At 37.8% G+C, this 27,228-nt stretch overlaps 1 protein-coding gene across 1 annotated transcript in view; it reads right to left on the bottom strand.

Moving 5' to 3' along the window:
• The window catches only part of FRAS1 (Fraser extracellular matrix complex subunit 1), a 425,053-nt gene that overhangs the window by 82,508 nt on the left and 315,317 nt on the right, over positions 1 to 27,228 (bottom strand). The window contains exons 35-43 of the mRNA XM_060654809.3: positions 25,928 to 25,960; positions 17,689 to 17,820; positions 16,223 to 16,348; positions 13,738 to 13,985; positions 7,923 to 8,071; positions 7,356 to 7,518; positions 5,658 to 5,793; positions 1,901 to 2,091; positions 756 to 909 (exon numbers count right to left, since the gene is read on the bottom strand). Coding sequence (XP_060510792.3) covers positions 756 to 909; positions 1,901 to 2,091; positions 5,658 to 5,793; positions 7,356 to 7,518; positions 7,923 to 8,071; positions 13,738 to 13,985; positions 16,223 to 16,348; positions 17,689 to 17,820; positions 25,928 to 25,960 — 1,332 coding nt within the window. The remainder of the gene's footprint in view (positions 1 to 755; positions 910 to 1,900; positions 2,092 to 5,657; positions 5,794 to 7,355; positions 7,519 to 7,922; positions 8,072 to 13,737; positions 13,986 to 16,222; positions 16,349 to 17,688; positions 17,821 to 25,927; positions 25,961 to 27,228) is intronic.

Below are 27,228 nucleotides of genomic sequence, written 5' to 3'. Positions count from 1 at the left end.
AGACATCTTTGGGTGGAGGCATCTTTTTCTGTCTTCAAGAGTCATGTGTATCACAATGGGACAGTTAAAGTGCTACATTAAAGAAAGGAAAGTGAAGGAAGGGAAGATAAAATGCAATGACCAACAGACTCTTCTATTAACCTTCCATCAACAGCAACAACTTCATCTTTAAAAGACCAAGAGTGTTATGATACACTAGGATACCACGTGGGAGATGAAAGTTCCAGAGCTTTAGCTAGTACCAGAGGGATGGCACTTAGAAAACAAGTAGGTAAAAGATTCCCATGGTGGTTTTTACCTCTGGTTTAATCAGGAAAAGTGCTTTCTTTGCAAAAGGACCAAGCTCATAAAGACACCTAGCACACCTCTAACCTGAAGTGCATACCTTGTGCAACTAATATCAAGGTGGCCATGCTGTTCCTTGCACGAGATGGCCCAAGATTAACAAGCAGTGAAGCCCTACTCTGACAAGAGGACTCTAAACCCATTTTGCCTGAGGTTATACAGGCCAGCAGGAAAAGAGCTGAAATTGAATTTCAGATACACCAATTACCTAGGATTCAGACTTTTAGAGCAACTGGTGTCAACTGTGACCCCAAGAATATTGGCTAGCTGTGAATCTGATTATACTTTGATGCAAAGAATGGACTATGTACAGGTGAGGTAGAGGAATAACCAACAGAAATCTACATGTTTATTCTAACAACCTGTTGGGCATCTCAATTAAGAAGCTTGCCATAGCAGTTGTGTCCTACCGTGGTCAGGCTTTTTTGTCAATACGAAAACCAGCTCATTATCCGGAGTGTCCAGGTCTTGCAGGCTCAAAGAAGAATTGCTTATCACCACTCCCGAGCTTAGCTGCACGCCAAGGGGCCGCAAGGTCATCCTGGGAGGCTCATCGTTCTTCCTCTGATTAAAGTATAAAATATCAGGTCTCACACAGACATTGGTTTAAGAAGAAAGAAAATGTATCTTATTCAGAGAAAGTAACATGTTCACACCAACTTTCACTATTGAAATAGCATGTCATGTGTCACAATCTTTAATTCCCCATCAAAATGGTTAGTTGGGAAAGACAGCAAACCACACAAGCAAAATGTCTCCTTGAAAAGAAACTGACATTCTACAGAAATCGCCTTGGATATTTTCCACAGGTACAATGATCATGTTTTTCATGGACATGTGGTTGGAGAAATGCAAGCATATTTGGGGGACAAAATAACACATTCTTTGAAATCAGAACTGTCTTGGAAAGCCCCCAAAATACCACAGTACTGTAGGAGGCCATCATATTTAAAAGTGTGAGTCTCTCAGAGTCTCCCTGACCCTGTGCCAGCCCCGCTTTATGATTCCTGAAGGGTAGGGTATTGAGGACATTTTCCCAAGGCAGAGGGTATTCCATGCTGAGTTTTATCTTTTATCTTTCTCTCTCCCCGGGCTGGTAGAGCAAGCTATGTAATTGCTCAAACGAGAATAAATACAGCATCAAAGGACACATTTCTTTGATGTTACAATTTAACGAATAAATGCATTAAAATATAAGAAAAGGCAAATATGTATCTGGAACTACATATAATAATTTCAGGGAAAAATAGGCATATGTTAGTTTTTGTCTAAATATGAGATTGCCAGGGTTTCTCTTGTATGACCCTCACAAACTGCTCTTACACAGAATTAATACATTTTACCCTGAAGTGAAAATTCAGATTTCCAAGTCAGACCATCCCCAAATGCCAGCCTTAATTCTACAAGTTTCCTAAAGGTCAGGGTTATATTTTTAAATTGACCTCTAAAACTGAAGGTCAAATGGAATCTTTTTTGCTTTTCAGTTCATATAGAGCTATCTAATCTTGGGATATTGTCATCAAAGGCCCAACTTTTCCAACTTCAAAGTCTTTACCTCAATGGTGATATTGATGCTGTGGATCTCTGAACGACTGTTTCCATCACTTACATAAAAACTAAAAATGTCATGGGTTGGCTCAATGCTTTCATGAACACTTTGAAAGTAGTAAATGTAGTTTTCCAGGACATCTTGAATAGGGAATGATGCCTCCAGGTCACTGGTGGTTCCAGGGCCAAAACGATCACCTGCATCAACATCAAGAGAGAACTTTTACCTTGATCCCTCAATTCCTGCTTACTAGGCTGAACTAGAAAACATGACACTATTAGCAACAAAAGATGAAAATTCATTAGAGGATAAAAATGGAGAATGGAAAGGGCACAAGACTAGCAATATAAGACTTGGGGTTTGATCCCTGTTTCCCTCCTATTCCTCATCTATACATGGTTATATTTGCCCTGCTGTTTCCACAGGGAATCAAATGATATAATATACATGAAAGCACTCAGAATGTTATTATTTTATATAGCAAGAATCAGGTTGTTTTGTTAGAAATCTGTGATAAAGTAAATCCTTGGGCAAGTGACGATACAATAGCAAAGGTTCTACCTTAAGCCTTAGTCAATTTCAAAACCACTATGCCTAGCATATCCTGCAAGAGGAATCTTCCTTCTCTATATAAAAAAAGGCTAACTGTACACCTTTTTATCTAAGAAACCTCCCCTTGGGTCAGAGCTTAGACCCTGGGATGGTACACCAGGGCTACTGTGATGCCCGGGGACCATTCAGAGCTTAGGTGCCATTCAGTGACTGAGATTCTCAAGTATCATTCAGAGCTGCAGAGATAGAGCAGGTTCTGGTTAACTCTACTTTTCATACCAACCCCAACCAAACACTGGAAAAGGGCAAGAGGGAGAGTAAGCACTGTCTACATGACAGATGACTTGTCTCTTTTTTGGTGTGAATCTCTCTAATTGGTTGATTTTAAACTGTTACCACATTTTCTTCTAAAGAGAGGAGAAAAAGAAAAGAAATCCCTGTGTCTTCAAACATTCCCTGGATACATATCAACAAAGAAAAGTGTATATAGAAGATCTCAAAACAACAAGCCTTTCTTTTTCTCTCTTCCATGGCCCTTTGCAAAGATCAGGTCATAAATCAAAAGGCCAGTGACTTCCTGAATTATAGATAGTATCATTTTTTTTTTTGTTAACCTCCCAACAGAAAGACTAGGAATGAAAATGTTTTATTTGTAATTTGTTTGAAGAGCTCAGGACATTTGTTTCTTCTTCAATGACATGAATTTTCTTAGATTTTATCCAGCAGTTTAATTCTTCTTGACATCAGAAGCATAACATAGGAGAGTCTAAGTGACCAGTGACCTGATAATCCCTAGGACATACAGTTCAGTGTTTCCAGAAGGAAGTGCTGTATGTAATTCCTTCAAATTTTTATTTTCCCTTTACATTGATCACTACAAATAAAATAAAGGTGGCTTCTTTATTTGGGTCAAAGAGCCTAAGCAAACTAAATGATGCCTAAATATATACTCAAATAGAGTAATGACTTCTTTTCTGTCATTGGAAAACACGCTGTTCAACAAGTGAATCTGTCATTGAAGCTTTAAGCACCAATCCTTCCAAGTTTTAAAACTGCACCTTCTAGGGGCACTTGGCTGGCTCAGTTGGTACAACATCTCACTCTTGATATCAGGGTCGTGGGTTTGAGTCCCATGTCGGGCATGGAGCTTACTTTAAAAAAAAATTTTTTTTAATTGCATCTTCTGTTTTTTCATGTAAAATCATTCTCATTTTGCTTCCTTGCCTTCTTAAGCAGAATATACTATGCACAAATTAAACAGTTCTCAATACATGCAGGCTATCATTATCAGCATCTATTACTGCCTTGTGCTGGAACACAGTCTTGTGTGCCCTAGAGGCAATGAAGGTGGGTACTGTTCTGTTTGTGTTGGTACTAAATGAATGTAGAGCCCATGCTGTAGGATTTTATACCTAACAATATAATTATTGTTTCTTCCCGTCTTGCCAGTAAGAAGTTAAAATTGCTTCTAATATTTTTAAAAAGGCATTAGGCTGATCTGCTGGATTCTGAATCTAGGGAGCTAGTTTCACATATACAAAACAGGCTCAGTTCTGAACACCCATGGAGCAAAGGCTGGAGTCCTTAAATTGTCTAGGGATAATTATTTGTACCTCTCACCCCCCACCCGCCACCATCTTTTCCTTACTTCCAGGCTCATACTAATGTAGAGCAGTGATTCTCCAGGCATCTTCCTGGGTCAACAGCAGTGGCATCACCTATGAGCTGGGGAGAAATGCAAATGCAAGGGCCTCACCAGCTTCTGCAAACAGGAACTCTGAGCTTGCTGCTCGGGAAACTGTTTTCACGAGCCCTCCAGGTGAGTCTTATACACAGTAAGGTTTGAGAATCACTTTTTAGAGAGCTGAGGCTTGCCAGAAATTTAACTTCTAGATCAGTGACATACTCCTCTGCATGCATTCCAGGTTAACGTAAAACTGTTAGGAAGGCTTAATAAGAAACCACCCGGAGAGAAGAGAAGTGCAAAGGGGCAACTACCGTTTCATGATTTCCCACCTTTGCCCATGCTCTTCCCTCTGCCCACAGTGAGACTCCCACGAACCCTTCAAGTTCTAGTGCACATGTCACTTCCTCAGCCTTTTCTGCCATCTCAGGCAAAATTAATCGTTTTGCCCTATGTACCTTCTCAGAGTTTGCCCCTCTCCCTGTCCCAGCATTTTATTTATTGTGATTCATCAGTCTTCATATCTGTCTCCCTCTCAAGGCAGGGGCTATGACTCATCTTTACATCCTTTGTATCTAGCACATACATTTGTTGAGATAAATCAAATTGAGGGATAAACAAACTACGTACATACAATGAAAGGCAAGATGGGGAAAGGACCTGAGATTTTCTACAGGAAAACACGGCCACTGCTAAAGGGATTTCTGGTAACCAGGCTCAGATCCCAGGCAACATGCTGGCCACAGACACCTTCAGTGAAAGGCCTCTCCGTGGGAGCTGCTAGCTGCACACCAATTAGAGCCAAGCGCTGGCATTCAGGAATCTCATTGCAGAGGCAGAAACACAGTAACCTGCCAGGAGCTGTCTCAGCTGCCAGTCACCTGGGTCTCAGAGGGCCTGTGGACAGCACACGCCTGCTTGCCTCTCCTTCCTTGTGATAACCATCAAGGGCGGTGGGTCCAGGGCAGATGGTGGAGGGGGAGGGATGTTGAGGAGAGGGTCACAGATAGACAAGCATGCATTTCAATTCATGTCATATCTTTAAAAGGAGCTGGGACATAAACTATGGTTCAGCTAAACTGCAGCCACCTCACAATGAAAAGACAGGAATTTCCTTGACACTCAGTTCTGAGTGTCTCTCCATCCCCGTTGCACACACTACAGATCTTCTACCCTGCTCTATTTTTTTGTCATAGCCTGACTTACCTCCTAGCATCTTACACAATCTTCTCATTGGTGAGGCTTCGTATCTGTCTCCCCCTACCAGGATCTAAGGCAACATGAAGGTAGGGGTTTCTATCTGTTTTGTTTACTGATATACCCCTAGTACTTAAAAAGTGCCTGGCACACAGAAAATGCTCAGTAAATTTCTGAGTGAATGAAAGCTTCCTTCTTCCCATTTCCTTGAAATGGATCCATTCCTCTGTTAGCCCTTCACCTCCAGGTTTAGCTAAAGTCAGTTACCTCCTTCCACCGTCCCTTCTTTCTAGGTCCAGAACAATTCTACAGCAAAACTACTGCTGGTACCTGTTCCTGTGTTCTCAATGCAGCCATATTTGGGCAGAGCACTTAGTTTAATGATGGCGTCTCCCTGGAGGTTGTCCTGATCGTCGGCAGCAAAGAAATGGTGAAATGAGAGTGGGGCTCTCCCTCCCTCGTCCACCTAAGAAAGAAAATATTGTACAGTCCTTGGGCAGTTGCACAGAACTGCAGTAAAAAGAACTGAATTGAAAAGTGCTGCCTGGGGTGACCTTCCAGCACCAATTCCACTTCTTTGAGGAGGCAGAATCTCTACAGACGAGATGAAGAATGTGCATGATGCTGGAGCCAGGCCTCTCAAAGCTACACTCAGACACTATGACTTCTGGGTCTCCCTTCAAAGTTGTGCTTCCTTCAGTGATGGATCTGGTTATAAAGCAGCTCTAGCCCATTCCAATCACCCACCTCGGCACAGCAGGATGGCTGCCTTTCTTCCCTATCAACATTCAAAAGCCCGCAGCTAGAGAATGATCCATCCTGTTCTCCCTCAGATACTGTGAGGAAGACTGTCCCACAGGTGCTCCCACCCAGGATAAAAGTCCCACTTCTCCCCTTACAGGATATGTTGGTAGGTGTGCAGGAAGAAAGGCCTCACCATACCTGAAAGCAAGGGCTGATCTTAATGTTAAAGAGGCAAATAAATCAGTATAAGTAAAAGCAGCTGCTTGAACTAACTTTTTCTTTTAGGGCCCTGTTTTGTATGCTAACTCTGCAACCTGTCTTTGGTGTTTTTTGCTAGCCTCCTGGACATGACTGAGCCATTTCACTTTGAATAATTCTTGGCCTCATGTAGGGAGATCTACAAGATACAAAGTAGAAGGTCACCCTGACGCTGGGAATGGAGAAGGCCCACATGGGTTCCCCAAGGTATGGAATATCAAAGCCATTTAAAAACAACTCAGTTTTATGAGTATCATTTGCTTGACAAAACCAGAAAAATTCCTGCATTTTTGGCATTATGGTATGTACACAGAGCAGGCCAAGGAAACGGAATTAACTCTTACGGAATCCTTACCATGTGTTGTTATGTACTGGGGGCTTTTATATGCTATTCTGTTAACCATCAGAGCAATCCTCTATATAACAGGAGTAGTTATATTTTAAAGATGAGGAAATGGAAGCTAAGAAATATGTAATTAATTAGACCGGGGTCACCCAGCTAGTAAGTAACAGAACCAGCACTTGAACTCGGGTCTGGGCGACCTCATGATTGGGATATGTCATATGGCCTCCATCCCCCCCACACCCAAGGAACTGTAAATAATATTTACAGTGATTAATATTGACTTAAGAAGTGACTTGGGGACATTGTCCATATCCCCATATTTTAGTTCTTACAGACATTAGATGATTAACTCCTAAAAGATATATTACATTTATAATTTCACTGCCACTACTTCACACATCTAGCATAATATACAAAATATTACACATGTCTAGCATTTATGCCTAGCACATAAATATTTTTGACTAAATAATACAAACATAATTATTTGACCTTCTGCATATAATTTTTTCATACTTTTTGAAAAAACTCATGGTTAAAAACTACCTATCTTGACAGTACTGGCTAGATACTTTGGGGGAAGAACTTGGCAGCCAGTTCAGGTAGAAATCCTGTATTTACATCAGCACAGATTCCAGTTCTCATAACACTCATTGTTCATTGATCTGAGAATTGTTTACCGTGATAAGGTCAGCAAAAGCAATGACTGGAGGTGGATTCTCAACAGGAGTGATAGTGATGGTAAACATCTGATTGTCTAGATGGTTGTGGTCCATATCAGAGACAGAGAAATGGAAGCTATCAGTAACCAGATTACCATCAGTCTCATACACAGCTGAATACCTACAGAGGTAAGGACAAGAATCAAATGAATGAGCTACATGACAAGCCAGGTAAGATGATTGCATCTTTGTTTAAAACTGGAACAATATAGGGGCGCCTGGGTGACTCAGTTGGTTAAGCGTCCAACTTCAGCTCAGGTCATTATCTCTTAGTCCATGAGTTCGAACCCCTCGTCGGGCTCTGTGCTGACAGCTCAGAGCCTGGACCTTGCTTCAGATTCTGTGTCTCCCTCTCTCTCTGTCCCTCCCCCTCCCTCTCTCTCTCTCTCTCTCTTTCTCTCAAAAATAAATAAACATTAAAAAAATGAAGCAATATAATCTTTTAAGGGAGCTATGGGTTAGTTGCTTAAATGTTTTAATACAATTTTTAAAAATTCTGTCAAGTAATACAAAATGGTTATATACCTAATTTTCTTGTTGTTGATGTCTTCCATTGTGAAATTGGAAACCTCTGAGAGCTCTTCCACTTCAGGTCCTGACATTCTTAAGAGGGCACCATACATGGGCAGAGAACTTAACTGAATCCAGATCTCTGGGTCAGGGGAAGAATCATCCTAATCAGGCAAATATGAGGCAAGACGTGAACACACATTTATAGGAATAAATACTTCCAGTAATTAAAAATCACATGTGCTTCCTTCTCTGCCAATTGGAAAAGTCTCTTTCCCTTTGTGATAAAGCAACACCACTTTGAAGTGCTTGAAAATCCTAGTATCTATTCCTCGTAAAATGCCTCTTTGATAATGTCTTCTTTCAAGACTAGTTTATGATATTAATGGGGAAATGCACTTTAGGTATGTGGCATAAAACAAAGAGATGCCCTATTGTTATTATAAGGGCCATATGGGGTTTCATTGCTATTACAAGCATCTAGTGAAGAACAAAACATGGTCAGAGCTCTCTATAAACATGGTTGTAGGCTTCTTTTAAGAGTTTCAAAGGACAGTTTGCTTTTTAGACAGAGTTAAAATTCTATTATAACATATAATACAATGATAAATATAATTCTGTGAAACAGAAAGAAGGGAAGTTATTTAGCTTAGTCAATGACTCAGTTTAAGTAATATTTGACATGCAAAAAGTTTAGTTTAACAGAAGAATTTAGGAAATCTTACAGATTTCATTCTACCAGGATGGAACCTACAGATACTCAACCCCTAAGATGGCCAATCTTAACAAACACGATTTCCCTTTCCTTCTGCATTGTTTATTGAGAAAATTGGCTTTCTGTGTTTCCAAGTGGACAATAGTTGTATATCTCAATGAACAATTTCTTCTTTCTTCAAGAATGTTGTGGAAATATCTAAGAGGCAGGCAACATCTTCTTGGAGAGTTTCTCTGAGTCATTCATCTTTTAGAGTAGTTGGCTGTGAACATGGGGGCTCTTTGCACTTTACCACAGCAACAAAAAATATATATATTGCATGGCAAAGTGTACTTTTAAATGCAAATTTCCGTTGCTGTGTTATAGTTATTTGAAGTATGGATCAGGAATGTGCTCAGGATATCTGGTGATCTGGGGCAGGGGGTTTTAGTCAGTTCTTGTTTATACCCCTAAGGGCCTTTTTAAGTTGACAGGTCAGAGCCTCAATGCAAGGTCACAGAATTTTCCATATTTCCTCACATCACCTGACACCAGTAAGGAAGGAAACTCAAATTCATTGAAGCTGCAAACCTTCAGAAAATTTCCCCTAAATTTATACTTCAAAACTTTCTCTACTATTCCACATGGGTTATCAAATACAACATGCAGACTTCCAAAAGACTGCCTCCTAATATTATTATGGGTACCCTCTGAGAGAGAATTTTTAAAAGACAGCTAAGAGTTCCAAAGTACTGTCTTCGGAGATGGTGATAAACTACAAGGACAGAACTCCTGGCTCTTGATTAGAATGAATAGCTTTGAAATTCCACACTGGTAAATTTGGCAAAGAAATGCTTATTTCATGTCAGGCACATTTATTTTAATGTTTCAAATCTCAAGTGACCGGTGGGTTTGAAAAAGTGTGAAACTGGCTAGATATTTTTTTCTTCTGAAAATGCTATCATAATTTAAGAAAATATTAATTATTTTTAATAATTAAGGAAAATGACTACTTTGGCCTATCTAAGGTATCATGGATGCAAAAAAAATTGATAAGAATGTAGACTTTATTCTCACATAATTTTCCTACCTTCCTAACCCTTTTGTATTAGTTCATTTTTCATTTTCTTTTTGTTATTTTTACATCTATTGACCCACCAGTCAACACAAGGACTAGAACACTGCTAATTAACATTCATGTATGTGTTCCTCCTTTATCTTGTCATTGGGCTACCATCACCCTGGATCTTGCTTCTCATTTCCTTGAATTTCTTGATATGATTTGATATATTACTACAAAGTATTTTTAGTTGTTTTTAAAAAACTTATGAAAAGACTTTCCCCTTGTGGGACTTCTTACTCAGTAGTGGACTGCTGAGACCCGTCGATATTGTTGTATGTAGCAATAGTTCATCTGTTTCGAGTGTTGTGTAATATTCTATGGAGTAAGTATACCACAGGTTCTATTATCCTGTTGATGGGCATTTGTCTTGTTTCAATATTTTTGCTATTACAAATAGTATCACTTTGAGTATTCTTGGGCATATCTTTTGGTGTACATATGAAAGTTTCTCTTGGATAGGAATCTAGGAGTGGAATGGTTAGTGTATATGACCGCTCATCCTCACAAGACTATGCCAAATTCTTTCCCAAAGTGGCTTCTTCAAGTTTACTTTTCCATCAGCAAAGAAACTTCTACAGGTTCATTTCCTCTACAACATTTAAAATTTTAGATTTCTTCCAGTTGAATTGGTATGATATGGTATATAGTCTTTTTGGCTTTTCTTGATGCATAAAAAAGTGATGATATCTTTTTATATTTATTGGCCCTATGGGTTCCTCTTCTGAAATTCCTATTAATGTCTCTTGTTCATCTTATCTGGGTTATCTTTTTCTTCTCAATCTGTAGACATTTGATATATTTTCTTTGTTATTTTTGGTTATATATATTGCAAGTACCTTCTTCCAATTTGTAACTTGTCTGTTTTGTGTATTTCTGGTATGTTTAGGGAAACATAAATTTAATTTTAACACAGTCAGATTTATTAATCTTTTCTTCATAGTTAGGACTTTTTGTTTCTAGTTTAAAAATTCTTCCCTTTCCCAATATCTAAAAATATTTACCTATATCCTACAAAGAATTGCTTGATTTGCTTGAAGTTACTAATCTCTGTGTACAGTGTGAGGGAGCACTACAAGTTCTTTTTTTACCCATAGGAATAACCATTTTGTGCAGATCTATATTTTAAGTAGTTCCTCCTGTTTCCACTGATCTGGCTTACTATACCTGTTTTATATTACAGTCTCATTTGTAGGTCTGTTTCTGGACTGTCTCGTACATTCTCGTGCTACTACACTGCTTTAAATAGCACAGGTTTATCATAAATTCTGATATTTGATAGGGCAAGCCCCTGCCCTCCTAGCATTCTGTTTCAGAATTTTGGTCCTTTGTTCTTTATTGTAGAATCACCTTATCAAGATCCATAAAAAGTCCACTGGGCTTTTGATTGGAACTCAGTTGAAAGGCAGGATCACTTTGCAGGAAAATTGCTATCTTTTAGATATTAAATCCTGTGATTCATGAGTATGGCATGGCCCATCATTTATTGAGTGCTTTTAATGTTTTATTTTATTTTTGAGAGAGACAAAGACAGAATGCAAGTGGGTTAGGGGCAGAGAGAGAGGGAGACACAGAATCCGAAGCAGGCTCCAGGCTCTGAGCTGTCAGCACAGAGCCCAAAGCGGGGCTCGAACTCACAAGCTGTGAGATCATGACCTGAGCCGAAGTCAGACGCTCAACCGACTGAGCCACCCAGGCGCCCCTATTGAGTGTTTAAAAAAAAAATGTTTGTCAATTAAGTTGTTACAATTTTTTCTGTAGAAGTACTGTCTAATTTTTGTTAGATTTAGTCCAAAAGACATGATTTTAAAATGCTATCATAAGTGGTATCATTTTTTAAGTTACATTTAGTGGCTATTTTTTGCTTATGTATAGCAATGCTATTGCTTTGTTAAGCTTCTCTTTGATCCCTTGGTAAATTCTCCTTTTATTTCTAAAACTTTGCTAAGAGATTCTTTTGGATTTTCTTTTAATTGTACATAGTATCAATTTTCCCTAGAAATTATACATCTTTTTTTACATTTATTCTTAGATATGTGTTATGCGATGTTATTATAGATGGTATCCTATTTTTAATTATTATATTTTTGGCTGGTGCCTAGAAATGCTATTAGCTTTTTAAGATTAATCTCATATCATCCTGCCCACATTACAGATGAGAAAACTAGCCCTAGAAAGCTAAGTAACTTGCCAAGGGTTACTATGCTAGTAAGTGGTAAGCCTGGATTAAAACTCATCTGTTGTAACTACAAAACACCCTTTCACTACTTGTTTACCTGCAGTGTGTAGCAAACTGTACAGGAAACTGCCATTAAGAAGCAAATCACACAGAATCCCATTTCTGCCTTTTGTCTCTCTTGACATCTCTTGCCATTAATGATACTCTAATTAAGAAGAGGCTTGTCTGCTCCTATCCTTTTATATTCTGCTCCATTTATGACCAGCATTTCAGATGGCTTTTCTAACCTTTTTGCATGTTCACTACAAACTCACTAACTATGCATATCTGCAAAAATTTCCCCCCATGACACTAAGCACAAAATTCTTCTACAACCCTCAGAGAAAAAGTTAGTATATAACTTAGCTAAGTCCTTAAAATATGCTATACTTTCAGCAGGCTAGAATAGTCCTTTTGGAGTCTTTCTGCTCTAGTGGGTAAATTCACATTCAATCAATTTCTGAAAAATACATGTTCAGTTGCCAATGGGCTTGCGTTTTGATATGCAGCTTATAATACACAGTTAATGGGCAGGAACTGCTCCTGGAGAGCTATTTTGGCCTGTCAAACATTTTTCAAGCCTTGGTGATCTATTGATTAAATCTATATTCATACATTTTTATGAATTCATGAGTTTCATAAGATTCAAAAGACCATAACCTATGGTAAAAATCACCTGTCAATTAAGAAAAAAACAAAATCAAAGCTGTTCTGAAGCTCTACTGGACCCAAGAGAAGAATCCGGGTGGAATGCAGTTTCCCATAATTTAAGAAAAGACAATTTCAGGGCTAAATCTGTGCTAAAGCAATTGAAGCAATTGTTCCCAGGCTAAGGCTTTATCTTACATGCTACTATTCAGGACTAGATTTTATAGCTAGACTATTTAGCCCAGAAAAGGATTACTTAAAACTATATAGTATTTAAAAAGGCAGGGGACAGGTCATTAGTTAGAATTTTAACATTGGTAAGGAAAAATTCAATACTAAGAATGATTACCATTCAGATAATCATCCTTATTTTCAAGGTATTTGCCAAAACTATTCATTATGTTTACATGGATAATTCATGTATCTTTACAATCCACACAACTGAAAAATAAAATTAATTATACTTATTATCCTTAGCTCCAGAGGTGGAATCAAAGAAAGAAGAAGAGTTTAATTCACCAGGATCACTTAGCAAATTAATGCCAGATGGGGAAAAAATGCAGAGTCCCTAAATCTAAACCTTGGTCCCCTAAACACACTGCTTCCTTTGGGGCATGGGATGGGGGTGAGTCAGTAATCTTGCCTAGGGAATCTGGCAGAGATGCACTGCCAAAGGGGTGTGCCAGCATTCTGTCTAGAGCTGGCTCTGAGACAAAAGCTGGTGAAAAGTGGGCTTCTTCTCAGTGGGCCATGAAATATCATAAGTTATTAGTCATTAATCAGACAAGTTCTTCTAAAATGCTCTTTCCTGAAAATTCCCACTCAAAATATTATGGATGGGGCTTCAAAAAAAATGGGGACTTGGGTTTTTCTGACACCAGCAATGTTCCTTGTTGGCAATCACCCATCCCTACACAATCTCATTGTGTTTTCATCAAAGTTTTGCTCGTTCCTTTGTCTGTTCATGAGACACTAGGAGCAGCCAGAGTAAACACTGTAACTCCTTCTAAGAGTAGAACTATTGGGAAAGTTGAGAAAAAACTTCCTTATCTGGCCATATACCTGATGTCCCAAATATTCAGCCATAGTCTTATTTTCTAGTCAGGCCCAGGGATGGGGCGCAGTGAACAAGAGTGGGGCAAGAACTTACAACATAAGCAAGATGTGACCTGGTGATTACGGCCGTGCTTTTACTAGCAACTGTAATGCTCAGAGAGGCGCCGGCAGCCAGCTGAGGTCCTGGGTCCTCTGACAGTGACACCTCCACTCTTACTTCCACAGTTGTCACCGAGGTGCCATCTGTGACTGAGATCTCCATGCTGTCTTCCTGGGCGGAGGAGCCGTCGTGTAGATACTGCAGAGCATTTTTCTCAATGTCCTCATATGTGAAAGTGTCACCTTTTGAGAATAAAACAAAGTGCAAAACCAATTACTTCTGGGAATAACACTTTTCATGTATATAACACCTTTGTTCTCAGGATTTCAAAGTACATATAGGATCATAAACTCTGGGAGTTGTAAGTTAATTAGTCCACCCACCCACCCAATATAGGATTCCTTTTATACCACTCTTGAAAAGGGGTTATTTAGCCTGCCCTTCAACACTTCTCAAGGTGGGAGGCTCACTGTTTTACAAGGTAGCTAATTCTACTGGAGAGGGCTCTAATTTTTGTAAGTTCTTAATCATATTGAGCCCAAATCTGTTTCTGTAAGATTCAGGCATCATTCTTAGTTCTAGCGAATTAAAGGTCAAGCCTCTATTCTTTTTTTTTTTTTTTTTTTTTCAACGTTTTTTAATTTTTTATTTTTTTTGGGACAGAGAGAGACAGAGCATGAACGGGGGAGGGGCAGAGAGAGAGGGAGACACAGAATTGGAAACAGGCTCCAGGCTCCGAGCCATCAGCCCAGAGCCTGACGCGGGGCTGGAACTCGCGGACCGCGAGATCGTGACCTGGCTGAAGTCGGACGCTTAACCGACTGCGCCACCCAGGCGCCCCAAGCCTCTATTCTTTATGATAACGCTTCTAGAATCTAATCTTGACACTAGAATTCTTTTGAGAAAGGTATGAAAATAAATTATGTTTGATGAATCTGTAGAGGTCTTTATTTTAGTTGGGAGTATAAAGTTTTTCTAAAATAAAAAATATCTAAAAATTGAAAAACCTACTTAAAGTTAGAAATCCAAACTTTCTAAGTCTAGAGTACTAATTTGTGATAGATTTTATAGGCATCGTGTGAAATAAGTTTCAAGGTCATATAACTTTGGGGAAAATAGGTTTAAACAAAATTTAAAACTAAAAATTTTTGAACTGCAGGATTTACTAGAATTTTAGAATCTTCGATATATAAGTATTAAAGCATTTCAAAATTGTTTGGTCATGGAATCCTTTATGAGAAATGCCCCTTAGTGCCATGGACCCCAAGGATTCTAGAGAGTACAACTGAGGAATTGGTATTCTTGGATGTTATTTGCAATTCTATTCCCTGATAGATTATTGGCTGTAATAATTGGTATTATGAATGAGACTAAAGAATTTATTCATTTTCTGTATTTGTCTTCCAAGCCTTCTCTTTTAATATTGTGTTATTGTGATTTACTGGTGCTAGTGGTATTGAGCCTTAAAAAAAGGTAATAAAACTAATATTTTATATATATCTTTGTATCTTATATATTAATTATACAAATATAAGCTAAATATACTGTTAAAGAAGCTGGGCTCTGACTGTTAATGCTCTTAAAGTAGTTCCCTTAGGATGCTAGAAATTTATTCTGATGACATTTCTTTGTTCAGTAAATTTTTTAAAAATCCGCCTTTGACTCCCAAATGCTGATTGGTTCTTCTTCAAATTCTATCTACCTTCAAGGTCAGAGACTTGCCCCCCTCTCTCTGCAGGGATATTCGAATGAATGCATGATTACATACCTATTAGGAATTATATAAAGGTTTTGAGAAAGTACAGATTGTTAAAATAAGCATATAGCATTCCAAAGTGATTACTTTGAAAGGGATAATACTCACTTTGATATATATGGGCTGACTATTAAAAATTAGATTAGTTGTGTTCCTTGTGCTTCTCTCTGTTTTCTAAACAATCAACATGTCTTATTTTTTATAATTGGAGAGAGTGTAAGAAATATTATTTTGGAAAGCTGGTCACATCACCTACCATAGTGTTACATCACAAAGACAATACTCAAAAAATGTGTTTCCTTTTCTATGGATGAGGATACGTGTAGTTTATATTATGAGAGTTTCAGTGCTAAAAATATTGTGAAGATTAACATACCAAACTAAGGAAGACAAATTCATCTTCATGAACAAACCATAGGAAAGTGGCAGCTGACACTTCCTATGAGGTTGTTCTAAATGTATTTACTCCAGGTAAATCGACCAATTCAACTAATTTCACCAACAACATGAGGAAACAGCTTCATAGTTTGGGGTGTGGGTGATGGCACAGAGAAAGAAGTCCCAAATATTTCAGCCAATGGGCTAAAAGCTAAAAGTTTTTCCTTTTTCAGTGTCTCCTCATAGTTTGTCCCACAGAGTGGCTTTCCTTCTTGTCTGAGACACATAAAACTGACTATAGAGCAAGAAATTCTCCAAGCAGTCAATGACAGAGTAAGCAACTACCTGTGGCCATGGGCCCTTTGAACTTGGCTGTGTACTTAAGGAGCACGCCATGCTCTGGAGGTTTCCGGAGCTCAAAGAAGAATTCTTCAGGTGCTATCTCGGTATCTCTTACTATCAGCTGAAGTCCTGCAGTCAGGAGACAAATCATACGACAGGAAGTGGGTACGTTAAAAAAAAACTCTATGCCCTGGGGTGCCTGGGTGGCTCAGCTACTTATGTGTCCAACTTCAGCTCAGGTCATGATCTCACAGCTTGTGGGTTCAAGCCCTGTGTTGGGCTATGTGCTGACAGCTTGGAGCCTGGAGCCTGCTTTGGATTCTGTGTCTCCCCTCTCTGCCACTCCCCCGTTCTCTCTCTCTCTCTCTTTCTTCCTTTCTCTTTCTCTTTCTTTCTCTCAAAAATAATACACATTCAAAAAAATTTTTTTAACTGTATGCCCTGCATATATTACAGCCACAGGGCAGGCTGGAAGCCATGTTGTAGACAATCTGATGGCCATCAGAAGGCAGTGTTTAACTCCAATCAACCATAAAAGAGTGAAAATTGATAATACAGTCAATTCTCAAATTGCAAATAGTTAACCTACTTTTAAAAGTTAACTAATAAGTAGGTAGTTCTCAATTAAGAACACTTTTCATCCTCTATACAAATGAGGGCATGGAAACCAACATTAGGTCAGTCCTGACCTGCGGGGGTAGGTTTTCTTACAGAAAATGTTCCTAGAAACTGTTTTTGCTTTTCACTATTTATTCCCTTCTTTTTCTGAACCTACACAAGAACAAAATTGTTTTAACATCAGCTGCTATGGCCATGACAGAAGTGAGAAAGAGTAGGGTAGAAGTGACAGTCGGCTTGTTTAGAAATTGGATGATAATTAATTTCAGGCCAATACTCATGGGTAGAAACTGGATGAGGATCTGTAGAGAACAGCTAACAAAACCACAACATCCACTGTTTGCTTTTAAAATGTACTTAGTGAAAGAATAAAGAAAATCCTAAAAAGTAGGTACACTAATAGGTAAATAAAATCACATCCAAAATAACAGGACCAACTCCTCACAACTTCTGAAGGTTACTATGATCTGTTGTCTCTCCTGTTTCTCTTTACTTTCCAAACAAAACAGGAGCAGTCACTGAAACTGCTCCCCTCTTTTCTGCTCTCTATTCTCCTTTGTTAACTTTGTACTTTAGTGATGGCAACAAATCAAACTCCTGGAGTCTAGAAAATGAATTCTGTGTTGTATTCCATCACTGAACATTGACCTCTGAAGGGTTTATTTCCTTTTCTCTGTGCTGTTTCTATTTGCATGGAAATGGGTGGAGGGAAGGAAACAGGTGAGAATGCACGCACCTTTTGGAAGAGGAGGTCACTACTTTTTGGCAAGCATCAAGAGGTTTAAACAGGGACTGTGGCTGAATTATGGTTCCATTTCCAAAGGCATGTTTCTTTCAGGTTCAGTTCTTACCTATAGAAGAGCTGCCTCCTGGGCTGACCTCAAGCAGTGGAGCTGTGACCTGGAACACAGGCGGGTGCCGATCAGTGGGAAGCAAGTGAATGGTGAGGACCATCTCCGGACTTGTGTGATCTCCATCTGAAACTGGAAAGGACACACACACACACACACACACACACACACACACACACATCAACTTGTAGTCTGGTCACCATCAGGCTGCTTCCACAAACAGGTAGCCAGAAGCTTTTTTAGATTACCTTAACACCTTACAGAGATGCTTACAAATGGAAAAAGTAAGCAAGCAAGTAAGATACTGTGGGCTATTCTAACAAAGCTTTTTCTACTGGATAATGAAAAGGCTAAAGGACCATAATAACAAGTCATTCTAAGAAGCAAGTTTCACAACAAGGTGATATTGGTAAACACTAGGGGAAAGGAAAGTAACACAAAATCTGCACTCTTAGATGATGCTGGTAAAGACTTATTTTTTTTATTTATGGAATTATTTTTTGACTCCTTCTCCTATTTCAGAAAAATATTTTCTTTCGAGTGATCTCATTTAGAAAAGACATGCCTATGTCTCCTTAGAAAAGAACTTTTTGAAAAAGATAGAAAATACCCATACAAGTTTCTCTAATGGCATTTGTTTGGAAGCAAGCAGACCCAGTTTTTTTTTACCTGAACGTTATACACAATGCAGTAAATGCAAGATACTTTTGCGAACAGAACAATGACTTCAAGATTTTATTTCCTTGGATTATCTGACATCCAAGTGAACACTGATCACCTGAAGGACACAAAGGCAGAGGTGCCTGGCCCTTGACTCTTCTTTCCCCTTTCTTACCTTACGACACCCTTGTGGGGCGCCTGGGTGGCTCATGTGGTTAAGAGTTCGAGTTCAGCTCAGGTCAAGATCTCACAATTTGTGACTTGGAGCCCTGCATGGAGCTCTCTGCTGTTATTGAGGAGCCTGCTTTGGATTCTCTGTCTCCCTCTCTCTCTCTGCTCCTCCCCTCCCCACAAAAATAAATAAACATTAAAAAATAAAAAATAAAAAATACCCTCTCTTCTCTAAAAGCCAGGTTTGGAAGAATATGTGTACTATCAGTTCACCAATGTGTTTATCTGTAGTGGCTAGTAAGGAAACTGTACTGTTGATTATTTGAAATGTGTAGTATGCTTTCATATGGGTTGGTTTCCTTCTTCCCTTTCTTCTAGACTTAGTAACAAGTCTGTAGGAATCTGACATCTACTTAAGCAAAGTAAAGCATTGCTCAGGGCCTCCTACTAATGACATTTGGGTTTTATATTTGCCTTTTCCTTGAGAACAGATCTAAAAGATATGGCTGGATTTTATAAGGTACAGAGCAGTCCAGAAATAGTCCTACTGAAGGCCAGGAGACATTACCCTTGTGACATGAAGGTTTCATGGTCCTGGTCATTCAGTTAAGTGTCACAATTATTGCCCCTGCTTCTTTGTTTATGCTCAATCTCCTCTCTGGATCATCAAAGATAGGGACAAATAATTCTTAACTTTGGAGAGTTTGGGGACAAACATAATGAACTTTTCCATAAATCTCAGTGGGTTCTGATTCTCTGAGGTCCCTGGAATCTAAGTTAAGAACACCTATGTTAAATAAAAATCATAGTTAAAAGATATAATTTTACTTTTTAAAATTGTTTTATGTTGATATCATTTTTTTTTTTTTAGAGAGAGAGAGAGCGAGCAAGTGGGAGGGAGGGGCAGAGGGAGAGACAGAGAATCTTAACCAGGCTCCATGCCCAGTGAAGAGTCTGACATGGGGCTCGATTCCATGACTCTGGGGTCATGACCTGAGTTGAAATCAAGAGTCAGACACAATTGACAGAGCCATCCAGGTGTCCCATACACTGACTCCATTTTTAAGTTGGGAGGGAACCTCAGGGAGCCTTCCACATCCTCACTTTTACAGAAGAGGGAAGGGGCCCTGAAACTTAAGAGCCTTGGTAATATCACACAGCTGTCAGTGTGACCAAGGTGTATCCTTTTCTCTGTAAGTAAATGGAACAAAGCTATTTTCTGGCACATATTTTATAACTAGAAAATATATCAAGAGGATTCAGAATTTTGTAAGCAAATATAAGAACTTATAATAAAAATGTTAGTAATTACAAGTCTAGGTGTCCCTTTGAGCAACATTTCTGATTTCTCTGAGAAACAGTCAAACTGCCTCTTAAGGTCAGATGCCTCCTGCAGGAACCATTTGCCTTGTGTATTTTCCTTGCTTAGGGCGCCTCTGCAGAGCACGTATGCTTATTTTGAAGCAGCCAGGTCAGGAATATCAACTTTCCTTCTCATCTTAGTTGATTAACCAAATGAGCTATTCTCCTTCATTCTACGGGTTAATATCAGGGCTTGGGCTTGTTGCCACCTTAGTTCATTATGTGCCTAATTTAAAATTTTCTCTCACAAAACCCTCCTAAAGGAGATAGCTTCCTTCCTACCAGTTTCCAAAAGTTTTTCTCCTTAAAAAAAAGGGAACCTCTTACACCCTTCACAACAATTAACTCAAATGGATCATGGAGCTAAATGTAGAATGCAGTAATACTATAAGGCTCCTAGAAGACAATATAGGAGATAACTTAGAAATGACCTTGGGTGATGCCTCTTTAGATACAACACAAAACATATGATCCTTGAAAGAAATCATGGATAAGCTGGACTTCATTAAAATTAAAAACTTTTGCTCTGTGAAAAATGTCAAGTGTATGAAAGGACAAGTCACAAATTGAAGAAAAAATGTGCAAAAGACCCATCTGATAAAGGATTGTTATTCAAAATGTACAAAGAACTCATAAAACCCAACAATAAGAAAATGAACAGCCTGATTAAAAAAATTGGCCAAAGACCTTAACAGACACCTCACCAAAGAAGATACATAGATGGCAAATCACATGAAAAGATGCTCCTCATCGTATGTCAGCAGAGACATGCAAATTAAAACAATAATAAGATGCCATTACATACCAATTAAAATGGCCAAAATCTGGAACACTGACAATACCAAATGCTGACAAAGATGTGGGTCAAAAAGAACTCTTATACATTGCTGGTGGGAATGCAAAATGGTACAGCCATTTTGGAAGACAGTTTGGCTTTTTTTTTTTTTAAACAAAACTAAATATATTCTTATCGTATGACACAGCACCTGCACTCTTTGGTATTTACCCAAAGTAGTTGAAAACTTAGGTCCAAAGCCTGCACCCAGATGCAGATGTATTTACAATTGCTAAAACTTGGAAGCAACCAAAATGTCCTTTAGTAGATGAATGGATAAATAAATTGTGGTACCTCTAGACAATGGAATGTTATTCAGCACCAAAAAGAAATGAGCTACTAAGCCACGCAAAGACATGGAGGAACCTTAAATGTATATTGCTAAGTGACATAAACCAATCTGAAAATACCACATTTTTTTTGTCCTAACTCTCCACATGGTTTTATTATTTTTTTTGATATGAACTTTATTGTCAAATTGGTTTCCATACAACACCCAGTGCTCATCCCTACAGGTGCCCTCCTCAATACTCATCATCCACCCTCCCCTCCCTCCCACCCCCCATCAACCCTCAGTTTGTTCTCAGTTTTTAAGAGTGTCTTATGTTTTGGCTCCCTCCCTCTCTAATTTTTTTTTTCCTGCCCCTCCCCCATGGTCTTCTGTTAAGTTTCTCAGGATCCACATAAGAGTGAAAACATATGGTATCTGGAGTGTTGATGCATAGGGGCACTTGTACCCCAATGTTTATAGCAGCACTTTCAACAATAGCCAAATTATGGAAAGAGCCTAAATGTCCATCAACTGATGAAAGGATAAAGAAATTTTGGCAAGAGAAAGAATGAAATACGGCCTTTTGTAGCAACGTGGATGGAACTGGAGAGTGTTATGCTAAGTGAAATAAGTCATACAGAAAAAATACCACATTTTATAGGATTCTCACTATATGACATTCTGGAAAAGACAAAACTATGGAAGACAATGAAAAGAAGAGTGGTTGCTAAAGGAGGGAAGTAGGGAAGGGAGATGAATAGGAAGAGCATAGAGGATTCTTAGGGCAGTGAAAATACTCTATATGACATTATAATAATCCATTATAATAATGGATAAATGTCATTATTCATTGGCCAAAACCCAAAGAATGTAAAATGCCAAGAATGAACCCAAACTATAGATTTCGGTTGATTATGATACATTAGTATAGGTTCATCCTTAGTAAAAAATCTACTGTTCTGATGAGTGATATTGACAATGGGAGAAGCTATGCTATGCATGTGTCGGGGCAGGGTGAGTAAGGGAAATCTCTGTACCTTACTCTCATTTTTTTGTAAACCTGAAACTGCTCTAAAAAATTAAAATTTTAAAATCATTTAAAAAAATTACTCAACCATATATATACATATACGTATATATGTATATATATACATATATGTATATATATATATATACATATACACATATGTATATATATATATATACACACACACATATATATATATACATATGTATATATATATATATACACACACATATATATATATATATGTATATAAAAGATACATATATACATATAGAAGAAAAAGCCTCAGGCAGAAACAAGATAAATTAATTTAAGGTCACCCCAACATCTATTTCCTCTAGTCTGTATGATAAGTTCAAGGATCATTTAACTTCAAGTCCCAGAGAAGTTAATAGTTAACCCCTTCACCTAATTAAGCTTTTGGGTAAAAGTTGAGGTTTGGAAACCAAATAGGCACACTATTACAATACTTGTTTTTCATGACCAACACATATGCAGCCCAGACTAAATTAAATATCTCATGCTCAGTGTCAGAAACATGTATTAAAATCTTTGCTCTACTGTTTACCAGGACTGGAAATCTAGGCGATTACTTACTCTATTGACCTGTAGTTTTCCCAGCTTTAAAATGCTAAACATAATACTTTAAAATGCTAAAAATAGTATTGTTATAAGGATTAAATTAGACAACTTGTACTGAAAATTGTTTTGTAAAATGTAAAATACTATATAATCTGTTGTATATTATTAATGATTGTATGAACTATCTAGAAGCTTATCACTGGAAATGAGCTGATACTGGATTCACATCAACAAATGACAAAATAGTCGAAAAAGAAATAAAAGGCATCTAAATTGGAAAGGAAGAAGTAAAACTGTCACTATTTGCAGATGGCACATTATATATAGAAAAACCTAGATGCCACCAAAAGAAATTATTAGAACTAATAAACAAATTTAGTAAAGTAATATGATACAAAATCAATATGCTAAAATCTGTTGCATTTCTATATCCTAATAATAAGCTATCAGAGATGTTCAGAAAATAATCCCATTTATAACTACATCAAAAAGAATGAAACACCTAGGAATAAATTTAACCAAGTAGGTGAAATATCTGTGCTCTGAACTATAAGATACTGATGAAAGAAACTGGAGAAGACATAATAAATGTAAGGATATTTCATGCTCATGGATTAGAAGAACTAATATTGTCAAAAGGTCCATAATACTCAAAGCAATCTACAGATTCTAAGCAATCCCATCAAATTTCCAAAGGCATTTTCCACAGAAATAGGACCAATTATTCTAATTTTGTATGAAACTATAAAAGACCCCAAAAAGACAAAGCAATCTTGAGAAAGAAAAACAAAGCTGAAGGCATCATGCTCTCTCATTCCGAATTGTATTACAATGCCACAGTAATCAAAACAGCATAACATTGGCACAAAAATAGATCAACAGAATCAACAGAGATCAACAGTATAGAATAGAGAGCCCAGAAATAAACTTACATATATACAGTCAATTAATTTATGACAAAGGGGCCACAAATATACAATGAAAAGGACAGTCTCTTCAATAAATTGTGTTGGGAAAATTGGACAGCCACATGCAAATGAAGGAAACTCTACCATTATCTTATACCCCCCACACAAAATAACTCAATATGGATTAAACACTTGCATGTAAGACCTGAAACTATAAAACTCTTGGAAGAAAACAAAGGTGGAAGCTCTTTGATGCTGGCCTTGGTGATGATTTTTTGGGATTTGAAACCAAAAGCAAAGGCACCAAAAGCAAACATAAACAAGTGGGACTACATCACACTAAAAAGTTTCTGCACAGCAAAGAAAACCATCAACAAAACGAAAAGGCAAAGTACCAAATGGGAGAAGATATTTGCAAATTATGTATCTGATAAGGGGTTAATATCCGAAACATATAAAGAACTCATAAAACTCAATAGCCCCAAACCCAACAATCCAATTAAAAAATAGGCAGAATACCTGAATAGTCATTTTTCTAAAGACATAGAGATGGACAACAGGTACATGAAAAAATGCTCATCATCACCAATCATCAGGGAAATGCAAACCAAAACCACAAGGAGATATCACCTCACATATGTTAGAATGACTATTATCCAAAGGGCAAGAAATAACAGTGTGGGCTAGGATGTGGAGAAAAGAGAACCTTGTGCACTGTGGATGGGAATATAAACTAGTACAGGCTCTATGGAAAATAGTTCAAAGTTTCCACAAAAAATTAAAAGAGAAATACCTCATTATCCAGCAATCCATTTCTGGGTATTTATCCAAAGAAAATGAAAACACTAACTTGAAAAGAGATATGCACCCCATGATTATTGCAGCACTATTAACAATAGCCATGACATGAAGCAGCCTAAGTGTCCATTTAACAAATGGATAAAGAAAAGGTAGTATATATATGCAATGAAATATTATTCAGTCATAAAAAAGGAGAAACTCTTGCCATTTGCAATGACATGGACAGACCTTAAGGGCATTATGCTAAATGAAATAGGTCAGACAGAGAAAAGACAACCACCATATGATCTCACTGATTTGTGGGATCTAAAATAAACAAACCAGCAAATAAACAAAAAACAAAAAACCCAAGCTCCTAGCTAGAGGACAAATTGCTGGTTGTCAGAGGTGGGGTGGGGGCGGGGTATGAAATGAGTGAAGGGAGCCAAAAGGGACAAACTTCTAGTTATAAAAAAAGTCATGGGCATGTAATGTACAGCATGGCAACTACAGTTAATAATTCAGTATAGCATATTTGAAAGTTTCAAAGACAGTAAATGTAAAAGTTATACTAACAAGAAAAAATAATTTGTAATTATTTATGGTGACTGATGTTAACCAGATGTACTGTTGTGATCACTTCGCAATATATACAAATACTGAATCATTCTGCTGTACACCTGAAACTAATATATTATATATCAATTTGTTATGTGTCTTATGTCAATTCAATCTCAATTAAAAAAACAAAAAACAATGATACAACAATGAAATTTACAACAAGTAAAAATCACAACACGTGTGATTTTTAACCCTCAAAAAAGGAAAGAAAGTCTGGGAGTTTGAGGGAGATGACTTTCTCTCTAACCAAAATTTATCCTACACGAAATATAATAGGACAGACATACGGATGGTTGATTCCAATGGAATAGTCAAACCCACCTAAACAGCAATTTCAGGATTCCAGCCAACCATCCTCATACCCGATCTAAACAAGAAAGCTTGTCCCTGTGTTGCTCCTCATAGATGCCAGGTCTGACTGTGCTTCTGCTTACTGGCACTCACCTTCTACTGCATTGTGAACTAAAGCTGGAATGCTGGGGTCTTCTACACACAGCTTTCATTTCCCTCCAGCAGCAAGGCATTCAATGAAAGGCTCAATTCAAGACTATATACAACCACTGCCCATTAGCTGAGTGTCACAGAGGAATGACTGTGCCAACCATTGTTCTGGGAGCTTTACATATATGCAATTATTAGTTATTGTCCCCACTGATGAGTGAGGCATTCAGGCATAGAGAGGTTAAGAAACTTTCCCAGAGTAGGCTGACCCTCGGGGCAGCCTCGAATCCAGAGGCTAACCTCTTAACCACTATTACCTCTCTTTAATAGATATTGGGATTGGTTGAAATGGGGCTTGAACAACACTAATCTTTCGGATATTTGATGGATTACTTTTTCTATGAATACAAAGTTACACTATTACTATTTAGTCATGTGATCATTTCAGAAAAACTTGTCTTATGTAACTTTTAAGGAGTTCTTAGAAAATAATGCAAGTAATGATGAAGGGAACAAAAAGAAAGGACTAATAAGGAAAGGAAAATTCCATTTTCTAATAAAATTGCTATTAAAATCTTCACCTGTGAAGTGAAATTTCACCGATTCAGGGAGACCTGAAAGAACAGAAAAGAGAAAATCAGTGTACTAAGCATTTTGGGATCAGAAATAGATGGAGAAGGTACAAAATATGGGGCAGAGGTTAGAAAAGGAAAGGATGTTTTAATCTAAATTATTATGGTTTAAGGAAAGATCACCCGGTCTTTTGTTAATATTATGTTGAATTTAATGGTGCCATCGCTAATTTTAAGTAACAAAAAGAACTGAGAGTAGAATAATTTTATATCCCAGTAGTTAGAGTGATTTATAATACATTCATTCAGATTCCATTTTATCAGTACATAAAATCCTACAAATCAGTGAATGTGGGTAATGTCGTATATCACTGACAAGGCTCTTTGGTGGGTCAATTCCATCGTAGAATTGAGTGATGCCAGGGACATTGATTTACACATTGTAATGATGTGAGAGATTTATCTCATGGCATTTATCCCATAGATTACATAGGACAGGACTCTGTTCTCACTAAAAAGGCTTTAGGAACTTAGGCAAGTATAAAAGGTATGGAAATAACTTCAACCATGGTTGACATGTTTTCTTTCCCCCTACTCCCAGGATATTTTGAGTTTCTTTGTAAAGTAGGTCTTGTCAAGTTAGAGAACCATGAACATTTTAATGGGCTATTAGTTATCCAGTTACTAAACACTGGGGATATTCCCTAGAGAAGAGGCCTATGCTCACGCTTAAATATTTTCAATATAATTGAAGAGTTAATCATTTTCTGGACAATTGCATTTAACATAAATAATGGAAAATATTATTTTAAATGTTTGCCATGATTTAAAATGTAACTCTAAAATTATTTAACCCGTGTTCAACTTACCATAGGAAATCACCAGCTGTTCTGTATGAATAAAGCTACTATATAAAAATAATATTCCATATTAATCATGTTATGTGGCACATACATCTTAAAGATCATAAGGAAACAGCATTCAAGATTTTTAGAATCATTCCAGATTCTATACAATACAGAAGTATTTACAAAACTCCTGCATTCTACTCAGCAGCTTTGATTACTGGGTCAAGGGGACAGATGAGGGATAGCAAAGATTAACTATCATGACTAGGTGGTAGGGCACAAAATGGCTCAAATTAGAAATTCAGCTATTCTTTCATTCAGTTTTCTCTTCCTTTAAAAAAGGTGGCTTCTATCAAATCCCAGCCCCAAATGTTGACTGCATTCTCCATTCCTGCATGGGACTTTCTCTGAGGTAGTAGGGGATGCTTCTCCCTAGATTCCTCTTACCCGCAGCCCATCCAC

The sequence above is a fragment of the Panthera onca genome, chromosome B1 (assembly GCF_046562875.1).
Source record: "Panthera onca isolate mPanOnc1 chromosome B1, mPanOnc1 haplotype 2, whole genome shotgun sequence".
Classification (NCBI taxonomy): Eukaryota; Metazoa; Chordata; class Mammalia; order Carnivora; family Felidae; genus Panthera; species Panthera onca.
The sequence above is the reverse complement of the archived record's forward strand: the minus strand, read 5'-3'. Positions and strand labels throughout refer to the sequence as shown.